Source organism: Corvus cornix, chromosome Z (assembly GCF_000738735.6).
Source record: "Corvus cornix cornix isolate S_Up_H32 chromosome Z, ASM73873v5, whole genome shotgun sequence".
NCBI classification, from domain to species: Eukaryota; Metazoa; Chordata; class Aves; order Passeriformes; family Corvidae; genus Corvus; species Corvus cornix.
In genome coordinates this window covers 38,240,844-38,252,859 of record NC_046357.1, presented here as the reverse complement: position 1 = coordinate 38,252,859, position 12,016 = coordinate 38,240,844, and the positions used below count along the sequence as shown (strand labels likewise).

At 40.2% G+C, this 12,016-nt stretch overlaps 1 protein-coding gene across 3 annotated transcripts in view; it reads left to right on the top strand.

Moving 5' to 3' along the window:
* NTRK2 (neurotrophic receptor tyrosine kinase 2) overlaps nucleotides 1–12,016 on the top strand; it is a 201,032-nt gene that overhangs the window by 104,285 nt on the left and 84,731 nt on the right. For all 3 annotated transcript variants that reach the window (XM_039566951.1, XM_039566957.1, XM_039566952.1), the window contains one exon: nucleotides 10,701–10,889. In XM_039566951.1, coding sequence (XP_039422885.1) covers nucleotides 10,701–10,889 — 189 coding nt within the window. The remainder of the gene's footprint in view (nucleotides 1–10,700; nucleotides 10,890–12,016) is intronic.

Sequence of the window (12,016 nt, the reverse complement as noted above, 5' to 3'; positions counted from 1 at the left end):
TTGTAGGAAGGCAATTCCACGTCTTTGATCTGAAGATGTTCTGGCAGGGATATTCCTCCAAACAGCCTCTTATGCTTTCTACCGTCTCCAAAGGTGAACTGTTCCTTAAACAGTGTCCAACAGATCTAATTGATCATAATGCAAAAATCTCTAACAACATAAAATGATTGCTTTTCTTTTCCTTATGATTTCTTAGAGGTGCACAGAACAAGGTCTGGAGTGGGTCTGCTGGTAAGATTGTTCCAAATACTTCACCTGGATATCACGAGTATTTTTCAAGACACATGATGTCTGAGCACCAAAAATCTTCGCAGAAGAGGATTCTTGCCAGTCTCTTGGTGGCCTACAAGGTTTTCTGAGCAGAGCCTGTGATCTCTTTAAAGGCCTGGGATATGTATAGTTGCTGAGTGCTTTGGGGACAGGTTTTGTAGAGAAAACCACTGCAATGGCTGCTGTTGCACAGACTCAAAAGGAATCAGTTTCATTGTTGCTAAGTAATCTAATATAAATTGGAATAAAATGTCAAGTGTTAATGTTCAAGAAGGAAAGTTAGCTCTGTCTTGCTTTATGCTCACTGAGGGCTAGTTTTGGACAGCTTGTCTTCTGTGCCAAAGTCCTCTGTCCTTCCAGCAGCCCTCTTCCAAAGGCCGGCTAGTCCCTTTGCAATATGTACAGAAGTGGGGCCATCAGTGCCCAAAGCCTGTGCACCTAAGGTGAGAGCAAACTTCTTGACAAGGTATAGATGAAGAGGAGGCAGTCTATGTCAGTGCCAGTTCAAAACAGCTCTAGTTGGGCTGTAACATCATCTCAGTGAGAGCTTAGTGAGCAACTAAACCAGATTTCTGCAGATGTTGTTTACAATTTGAGCATGATGTTTGGGTTTAGTTTTGCTTCTTTGTAGATTGTCAGGTTTAAGGTTAGCTCATGTGGTTGTAAGTAAAAAATTATTTGGAAGCTGTTACGCTTGTTGAGAACAAATTCAGAGGTATACTTCACTGTAGTGTTGATTTCATAACCTGTGCAAATTTTGGGGGCCTGCAATAATCTTGCACTGACAGAAAGTAAGAAATTAGACAAGACTCTGTGCTACTGTGTCATGTAATTAACACTTCCACTAATGAAACTTGTTCAGTAGCAGTAAGGGGAAATATCCCACTGAAATAAACTGTAAGTAAAGAATGCTATTAAACAATGTGTGCTTTAGTAGAGTGTGGTAGATGTGTAGTAGAGCACTGGCATTCTTCTTGCCGAACTAAACATATCTTTATTCTGCAGGCTAGAAAAGTGATCTGCTAATGTACTGAAATATATGTATTTCATTGAGATATGATGTGTATTTTTTGAGCTCTGGGCTTGCTTCAGTTCTGAATTGACATAAATCAACATTTGAAGTGTTTCCCGTGAGATCACTCAAGGTCTACCTTTTTGTCATTAGGGAAGATTAAGGATGAAAGAACACCTTGGAGATTCTTCCCTATCCTAAATCTGTATCAACTATACTTGTATCTTTTCCAGGTGATGTTTTTCCTTATGTGACTTCAAGAACTCCAGAAGTGGAGATTTCTGAGTCTCCTGTGAGCAATTCCAGTGCTCATAGAAGCAGGATCTTTTCCAAAGTTCTGGAGGATCTATTCCTGAGGATCTATTCCAAAGTGTCTGCCTTAGTCTTTCTTAATGCACTTTCACCATGGAATTTCTTGTTCCCGTTCAGCAAAGGCATGCAACAAAAACTGTAACCATGCCTTGGAAGGCTGTACTTGTGTACCTCCTCAGACCTTAGTTAAGGATAAAAAAATCCCAGTTCTTCAGGTTTTTCATCAGGTCTCTGAGTATTTCTAGATTTTTCCATATTTTCATCTGATGTGCTTGAATGGAAGAGGCCTGTAGATAGTATCTCTGTGCTTCAAAGAAATAATCACTGAGGCTTAAAAAAAATTAAATAGTATCATTAGTAATGCTTTTTTTCTTCCTTAAGAAAAACCCACACAATCAAATACAAGTTTAAAATCAGGGAGCTTTTCTCCACAACCTAGTATATCTGCCTTATCATCTATCTATGTTGAACTAAACAGAATTTGGAACATTATTCAAGTTGACTAGTCCAAATAGCTTTTTTGTTCTCTCAGGTAAAGACTGACAGCCAAAGCAGCATGCAGAAAATTTTATTGCTTCTGTACACTTTGTATTTATCTTCTAGACAACAGAGGACCTCATTCCCAGTCTTGGAAGTGGGAATGCTAACACTTAGATTATTTATGAGAAGTCTGGAAGGAAGCAGTTTTTAATTAAATAGTTCTTAAATGAAATGAAAGGCAACAAGGATTTAATTTCAGGTGAATTATTATTTTTTTGCTTGATGCCAAAAAGTACATTCTAGTTGATCTTTTTTATTATTGTGGTGATTTTTCACTGTAGTATTTTTGAAGGATTGTAATTTTACCCATGTTTCCAAGATATCCAAACCTGCAGGTGACTATAATGAATACTGCTGATGATCTATATTAAAGAAAGATAAATCATTTTTTCTTATATTCTTCACGTTTTCTGCTGCCTTGTTTCTTTAATTCTTTGGTTCATGTATTCATATTGATGAACATGCCACAGGCCAGCTAGATTTTTTCCTTAGGTCTGTGTTTCATTTAACTGCCAATAATGAGAGGCCATAAATTCCTCATTCTTCATAATAGGGCACGTCATCTGAGCTGCAGATACTGCGAATGTGTCCAGGAAGCAGTGGATGGCTGTGTAGCAACCATTCATCCTATATCTGAGGAGGGCTATGAGTCCCAAAGGGCTCTATGGATCAACAGGTAGGGCTGCTGGTTCCTCCCAGGTTCTGGTCATGACTTTGACAGAGATCCCCCCTTCAGTGCTGGGTAATTCAGTGCCAAAGTGCTCTTCCTGTTGCCTCCAAATTGGAAGTAATGGTAGCACATACCTCATCATGCATGATCTATGTGGATTTATTGGTTATGGTACCTAAGAATGTGACAATGCATGCCAGATTGCAGTTGTTAGATCTGTTACACAAATGCCTTCCATTCTGGCTGAAAGGGAAAAAGAAATCGGCAACCTTTGTGACTCAGGCTGATGTTTTGCTGTTAGCATTCCTGGGGAGAGCTGGCCCTGGAGTGAAGCCGGGACAGAGTGGTTAGGCACCTTTCATCCTGTCCAGACAATACTAGCAAATTGAGAATGTATTTGAGACCCTTTTTTCCTACACGGCTTTGCAGTGCTGCAAAGGAGGAGTCTTGGGTGAACTGTCTTGCCAGTCTGCCCCAGACCAAGACACCAGTGTCTTTATCCCTGTGCCCTGTAGGTTGCGTGACCTTCAGGAGTGACTTGCATTATGAAGGGGTCCCTTAGGCTGTCCTAGGGAGTCTTCCCTTGCAGAAACATTTGCTCTGGGCTTGTGTGTGAGGGGATGCAGGAATACATGGATACAGGGGAGTATGGAGGAGGTTGTGAGGAGAAAGGCAGCTGAAAGGAACTGACTGGGATTCTGTCACAGTCACGCACTAGAGTAAAACCCAAGCAAACAAATGTGCAGCTGTGACGCTTAGATTCAAAGCCAGAACAAAAAGCCCTGATGAAATATTGAGTGGCTAAAATCTGTGCATAGTCATGTTAATGGAAATTACCCAGATTGTGTGTTTGTTCCTCTGTAGAGGAGCTAGGCATTTGAAATAAGTTTTCCTGCAAGATGAACATGTGTTTTAGGGGAAAAGGCATCTTGACACCTAGCAACACTGAAAATTTGGTACTGTAAAGCCAAACAACTTACCTGTTATTTCATTAGACCCAAAGGTATGCATTACTTAAATTATTCCATGTGGGAACGAAGACAATCCAATGTAGATTGTTTGCTCTGTATGAAAGTGATACATGACAACTGAACAATTTAATCTTCTTGTGAAGCTGCAACAAATAAGAAAAAGCTAAACACTGATTTTTCACCTGAAAGCAATGGCAAACTACCTTGCATCCTTGATCACCCAAACGAAATGGTGCGCCATTGAACTGGTGTGGTTTCATCATGATTTTCAAACTAGTATCTCCACTTTGTTTTGCAAAAGTTGTAAGTGAACAGATTTCTAAGGACTGCTTCTTGAGTTTAAATCCTGATTTTCAGCTCCCCTTTGAGGGACCTTCAAGGAGCCTACTTACTTCTGTTATTCAGAGAATGTTGGAAGTGCATGCTGGTGGGGAACAGAGGGATTTGTCTGCTGGATGTGAGGATGTTCTCCAGCTCTCTGTTCAGTTTCTCCTAACTTCCTGGGAGCATTGTCTTGGATGGGAACTGAACTTCTTGGGCAGTGTCAAAAGGTTTTTCTCATATGTCAAGAAGCAACAGAATACAAGCTTAAACAAGCACTGGTGGGTGTAAATCAGTTAAACAGATTGATGATACCTGTCAGAAGATGTGAAATTGTTTATCCGCTAAACACCAAAGCCTGGCAAGTCTCAGTTTTCTGAGTCACAGACTTAATGTGTAGCAGTGTGGGTTTTGGCTCCGTGTACTGTTCCGGGGTAGAAGGACATGCATGCACTCTTTGATCTGTGAAGAGCAATATGCTTTAGCAGGATGGACTCAGATATAATGCTGTTTAGGGTGATCTTGTGTTTCTTTCCACCACAAACAAAGGAGGATTAGCCCCCTAATACTCATTTTGCAATTGCATGTGACAGTGACTGTAGAGATGACTACACAAAGGCTGAGACTAATGGTTGTTGTCTGGGTAGCTGGCAGGGATGGCGATATGAGACAGGAAAGGTCACTTGGAAGGTGGGTAGAGGCAAGATGTGCTATTGCTCCACACTGCTCAACTGCTGTCAAAACATGGGAGTGCCTTGCCTTGAGCTTTCCCTCATTGCAAGCATTGGCAGCTGCAAAGAAAAGACCATAGTTTTAGTAAGTCCACTGTAGATCTGTAGAACAATCTGACAACTTTGAGCAGCTCCACCAACCAAGGCAAGACTAAACTTGTTTCTCTTTGGAAACTTACTCAGTCTTCAGTTGGTTGGTTGGTTGGTTGGTTGGTTTTTGGGTTTTTTTCTTGAGCTCTATTTACACCTTTTAATTCAATTCCCTATATTCAGTATACTGCATTTTAAGAGACCAATAGTTTACAATATTTTTTTTGTAATTGCATTGCTTTGTTTTGTGCTGGCTTTCTTATCCAGTCTAATAGAGTTGCATGAACGTGATTTGGTACCACAGTTGCATACAGCTGCTGAACTTGGGAATACAAAGGAATATTTGAAATAAAACTCAGCACGTTAGTCAGAAAAAAAGTGTGTCAAGCTGTGATTGATTAGTTGTCTTCCAGAGGGAGTAAAAGATAAGATTGCAATTTTTAGAGTAAAGCTAAAAAGGTGTCTGTTCTGGTGAGAAAGTTGGATCCTGCTTTGATAATAGGAAAAACTGAATATCTGTTCTTGCTGAAGCATAATACTTACATTTTAATCATGCAGAAAATACAAAAATCTACAGCAAACATGGGAATCTCATGGGATGAGAAATCTTGTGTAATTACTTTTTAGAACAATGTATTTAACTAGTGAAAAAGTACACCCCTCCCAAAAGGAAGGAGAGACAAGATTCATTATGGCCTTGGAATTTAGCAGAGGTGCTGACTGATGTGGCATACATTCACTGTTGTGCTTGTAACTTTATGGTGTGCTATTACCATGCCTTGGCACAGACTCGTCCCTGTTCCCAGAGGAGCTAAGAGCCAGTGCTAGTGCAAGGTCCATTGAGAAAGCATCCTAGGAATCAACATAATTTTTCATGGAAGGAATGATGTTTATTAAGGCATCACAGCACAAAATCATCTCTGTAAACACTGCTTTTTACATGAGCTGCTTCCTAACAGTTGAGTAAGTAGATACATCATTGGAAATACGCAATTCCAACCACAAAGCTAAAATTAGGAGGGGTCGTGATATTCATTACTCTTACTGTCTTACAGTGTGCCTGAGCCATTAGTAGTGACTTCAGGGATAACTGGAGTGATTTGTGTTGCACAGAAGTGTGTTGTGCAAATGTAGCCCCAACAAATAGCAGTGTAGATAGGCCTTGGTAGCATGGATGTTAAAACTGCATTAACTCTCATGGTGATAGGAGTATAATGAACTGTCGAATACAGTCATAGAGTGGCTTGGGTTGGAAGGGACCTTAAAGGTCACCTAATTCGAGCCCCCCCTTACCATTGTCAGGGACACATTTCACTCGACCAGGTTGCTCAGAGCTCCATCCAGCCTGGCCTTGAACACATCCGGGGATGGGACAACCACAGCTTCTCTGGGCAACCTGTTCCAATGCCTCACCAGCCCCACAGTTAAGAACTTCTTCTTAATATCTAATTTAATCCTGCTGTCTTTCAGTTGGAAGCCATTGGCCCTTGTCCTGCCACTGAATGCTCCTGTAGTTTTGCTCCATCTTTCCTGCAGGCTCCCTTCAGGTACTGGAAGGATGCAATTAAGTCACCCTGAAGCCTTCTCTTTTATAGGCTGCACAATCCCAATTTTCTTAGCTTTTCCTGTCATGAAAGGCTGTATATAATTATAATGAATCTCCTTCACCAGTTCAAAAATAGCAGCATGCCTTGAAAATAATATAATTAAATTTTATTTCTTTACCTAAGGAAGCTCAAATTTTTTGGCACCACCAAGGTCAAGGACAGTGCAGGCATACACTGTTCAAGAGATAGCACAGTTCTCCTTGGAATGTGCAGTAAAAGAAGTTTGCTGTTTCTGCCTGTCCCCATATTATGTGCTGAGGTAATTCTCCACCTAGCTGGGGAATTGGAAGCATTTTGGGTTTTTTATAGCTCATCAGTTTCAAATAGAACTGGTTTTCTTATATGTCACAACTTTTTTTGAGAGCTGCTGGGGTTTTTTTGTACACAAAAGGGATTTTTCTTGAGCTTAGGTGATGAAAAATGGACAAGTCTTTAGTTTCAGATCAAATAGAAGAGAAATTTGTCCCTGTGGTGTATAGCCCACATCTTCTCCAAAGCAGGCTACAGATTCTTGTCTGGCTTCAACTCCTTCTTAAGAAAAGAGAAGTCTTCTTAAGAAAAATGTCTAAAAATGAAATCAAAGGAAGATTCTGGGCAGCACACTGGAAGGTGGAGAAGGTCTCTGGAGGCTTCTTAAAAGCTTAAGCCAACTGTGAATCTACTCTTGGCAGTAGCTAATGACTACTGATAATGCATGATTTTCACTCCAGCCTATCACATTTTGTCTAAAATTTTCAGATTTCAGGTGTAAAACAAAGAGCAGATTTTATAAAAACCAGAGGCAGTAGTAGGTGACTGAATGTAATTACCATACTTGTTCTGCCTTTCACAAGTAATTCAGTGACCGCATTTCCTGTGGATGAAACCACACTCTAAGGTGCTTCAAGAAATTACCCTTCATTTTGAGCACAGAGCCCATTCAGAAAAGGGTAGCTCTCACTTCTTGTCAGCACAGGTGATAGTCTCATCTTGCATCCTGGAAATGGTTTTACATTACTTGAATATCACAGCCAGGTGCAGGGCTGGTCTGTAAGTGTAATGTGGCTTAGTGCATTCAAAAAATGAAATGTAACTTTCTGTTGAGTAGATAGTCTAGCAAATAAACAAGTGTGGAAATGGTCTATGTAAAAGTTTGCTCACACTGATGGAAAGGTCCCAGCAAAGGGGAAGTTTGAAAAGATGTGAGCTCAGCTGCCTCTGATACATAAAAATTTCCATCTGATGAGTTCTGATTGTCTTAATTAGAGAAGAAATAGACAGGAAATAGGATTTTTGAATGCAAACTATTCATAAAAGCCATTGCATGAGATGTTTACTTGCTAATAAGTGAGAAGGATCTCCGAGTGATATAGCAACAAAGTTCCCAGGGTTGAATTTTTCTTAAACTATTTTGTACTGTGAGGAATTGGCCTGAAAGTCACCTAATTTTCTAGGTTTTCCTCACCTATATCAGAGAGCTGAATATATTTGGAACCTGCTTCATACCACACAGAAGACTGGCTTTTACCAGTTAGCCTAATTGAGTAGATTTACAGAACAGTTGTCTGCTTTTCACCTGCAGCACTTTGCAGTTCATACTGATTGAAAATAGTAGTTCACCATACAAAATTGCATCTTGAAGTACTGCAGAAATTATTCAATGAATAGATTGAGTTCCTAGTCATTATTCCACTTTAACATCTAGAAATGTGTAATGGTCACTTTTCCTTGCCATCACTGCATGTATGGTGGAAGCAAACAATGACAAAAGAGCCTCCTTCTGTGTAGCAGAGAACAGCAGGACTGAAAAGGACTTAAAGACATGCCTCTATTAAGTTTCAGTTTAAGAGAATTTGCCTATTTGCTGTGAGAGAAGGGATTTGTCCTTATACTGAAGCTATATTATAGTGTAAAAGCATTTTGTTTTCCCAAGAAAGTGGGTATTAGTCAGCCTGCTTTTTTGGAGCAACAAGTTGAGATTCAGAAAGTTTAGAGATGTAAGGATGGTATCTACCAAAAACTGAATGCAGTTTTAAATAAGTTGCACTCTTAATGTTTGTGCAAACAACTCTCACGCATCTGAAAAATGTATTGTGACTTAACATAAGTATCTTCTGTGCCACCTGAGCAACCCATTCTCACTATTTGTTAGGCTCTGCCCTTCATTAGAGAAATCTTCACCAAAAACTCCTAATCCTGGCATCTTTCCCAGTACAGTCAATCATGTGGGAATCAGGGTGATCAGTAACAACAAAACCAGCCTTGGTATGAGTATTTCATTTGATAAATTGCAGAGATATAGGCTTTACTTACATTTGTCAACAGTGACTTTCCTGCGAAGTGCCAGGTATTTGAAAAATTAATTCTAGTGTTTCAGGTTGAAGAGGAAGTACTTTTTCAAACTATGAGAACATTTCCCTCATGCACCATTAAACCAACTGGGGAGAAAGAAAAGCAGGACAGGGGTGTGAGTATGCTTGTGTCTCATAATATAGGGTTGAATAGCCACATGCCAGAATATTCAAGTTTTATTGCTATGAGCCATGCCACGTAATGATGAAGTGATTTTGGTGACGATACAGTGAGCCACAGAAGAGTAGGAGTTTCTTTAAAGCTGCCCTTTCTTTACTGTGCTTGGGACTGTCCTTTTTCTCATCTTGTTCTTCAGTTGTGTGTCTGCTGCAGTGGATTCTGCTTGTCTTCTCTGATGTCCTCAGTAATGTGGATACAGAACCTGCTGGTGGTCCCCATTCTCACTCTCTCCTCTGCATTCCCTATCTCTCCTGCAGACACAGATGCCATCTACCTGGCGGGGCTCTGTCTTACCTCTGCAGTGCTCCTTCTGTCCAGCCTAAAACTCAGTCTGGGACTCCAACATGTTGCAATTGTCACCTGGGTGGCAGGTGATTTGCAGTAAACACAGCTTTTTATTGTCCTCAAGGTATTCTCTGCTGTCTCCTTCTTCGGGGGGACATTTGCTCAACGTGTTGCTGCTGCCCAAAGGCTAAATGCAGTTGGCTAAAGATGCCACTTCAGGATAGGCACTTCCAGAGGGTGGTTTTTTCCATCTGTTTCTTGCATTGTCTTTTGATTGTTACAATTAAGAGATGTGAATGTTATCCCCAAAACCTTAGTTGATGTGGATGGAGAATGAAGTGAAATATGATATGTGTGATCTCTGATGGCTCTTCAGTCAGGAGATCAGGCAAAATGTCTTTGCTGTTAAATGGTGCGTCTGGTTTTCTATGAATACTGAATGTAAACCGGAAGAAGTCATGTGGAATTTAAGTGGCGGAGTTAGATTTCAAGAGTTCAAATGTCATCTGTGCTGATTTTGCTATTAGTTCAAAGGCTCCTGCAGTTCACAGAATTGGGACACTGTGCTAAGCAGGATAATTCTTTTTTTAATCTGTTTACAAGGTTTTATCTCTGTGGCACTTTCACTAAAAATACAAAGTGTAGAATGGAAACAAAACAAAAACTGTCACTGAATTACTCCTCACAGTAGACCTTTTTCTGGAAGGTGACTAGATTCAGGTATGGACTGGGGAGCCAACGGGATGTACCCCTGGGCGGGATGAGCCCCTCTGCAGCAAATTCAGGTTTTACTCCACTGTTCTTCTCAGCATCTTCTCTGCATGTCTGTGACTATGCGAATTTTCCCCTGGATTTTGACCGTGAACCATGTTTCTTTCAGAAATTACCAGCTTCCCACATCAGGATGAACCCATTTGCTCTGTGCCTTTTGTCTTGTTATAAAGCCAGGTAGGGCAGGCATTCCTTGGATTTGTGGTGTTACTGCTGTGCGATTCAAGTAGCGCATAAGGTAAAAAAGTTAATGTGTGTATTCCATAGCTTATTTTTGAAAATGACAGAATGAGTTCAACAAATTTTGAGATCTTTCACAGTGGAAGACTGTGCACAGCCTGTGCTGGACTCTGACATTTAGTCTAGGTGATGTACCAGTACAAAAACTTGTTACGATTCCAGTTCCTAATGAAAAAAAACCCCCACTGTTCTCCATCTGCACCCAGACATACAAAATTTCTGAGAAAGGTCAGCAAGGCACACAAAGAGAGCTGTTGACTATAGGAATGGAGGACAACTGGTCAAAATTAAAAAAAAAAAAAAAATTACACATCTGAGGGAAGAGTACCATACACTGAGTTACAAGAAAATCTTTGTTTCTAACTCTAGGTCCTTCTTCAGTCATCAGCAATGACGACGATTCAGCCAGTCCCCTCCACCACATCTCAAATGGCAGTAACACTCCATCTTCTTCTGAGGGGGGTCCTGATGCAGTCATCATTGGGATGACGAAGATTCCTGTCATTGAAAATCCACAGTATTTTGGAATTACCAACAGTCAGCTCAAGCCAGATACCTGTAAGTACAAACAACTGTATGTGTTTTGATCATTCATTTTGCCTGTGCCAGTGTTGTGGCTCCTTAACAGAGCTAGCATAACAAAATACTCTTAAATTCCTGGTAGTGGAATGGTGGGGTTAAAATGTGAGCTATTTATTAAAGGTACATGGGATGAACCGCTTTACCTCTGTCTAAGCCAAATTCAGCCCTTGTGATGAGTCAATGAAGTGAGTGGTGTTATGCTCAAAGCCCAATCCGTATTTCATCAAAATCACTGGTAGCCTTTCCATTGATTTCAGTGGTCTTTGGCCAGTCCTGTGCACTAAATGTATTCCTGGGAGAAAACGAATCTTGGATCAGAAGCAAACGTCAGTATTGTTACATATGCACTACTTTTAAATTAATCTTATCAGCATCACCAGATCATATTAACATAACCTAACTTTCAGATCTGAGTATTTGTAAATTTGTAAGGATGATAAGGGTTAAAACTTCAATTCTTGTAATTTCATTGTATAATTCAACCTCTACAAACAGAACTTATTTTGAGTATTTAAAAGTAGAGCAGAAGGGCAGAAGGTTGCATGATGGGCAATACATGTCACATACAAATTCTTTCATGTTAAGTTACTAGCAAGTGGAATGTGAAAAAATATGAAGAGCTAAACATATTGAGCTATGAAGAGTTGAAAAAGAGTATCACTTACTTAGATGCTGCTTACTTCACATACTACTTTTCAAACCTAGTAACAGTTTCAGAATTGAACATGTCAAATGCTGATTTTTGAACCAGTGATTGGCATTACTGCACATAACTGAGAAAAAAACCCCTAAAGGATATTGTGATAAATAGTAACTGCACTTCTTACTATTTCTCATCAGGACACTAAGTCCTGTAAGTGCTTCAGAGAAGGTTGTTCCAAAGTGTCACTGGAATTCTCAGCTGTTTCTCTGGGAAGTCTCTGTAGAGATTCCCAATATAATTAGCACTGGATTTGCAACTAAGGGACACTACATCCTGTCTGTATCCTACTTCCTAGCACAAACTGTAGTATAGGGGCTTACTGCCAAGGTTGGAAGCCTTTGCCTCCAACTTTGCAAAGCTTAAATGCTGTAACAGAAATCCCTTTTGACCTGTGCATGAG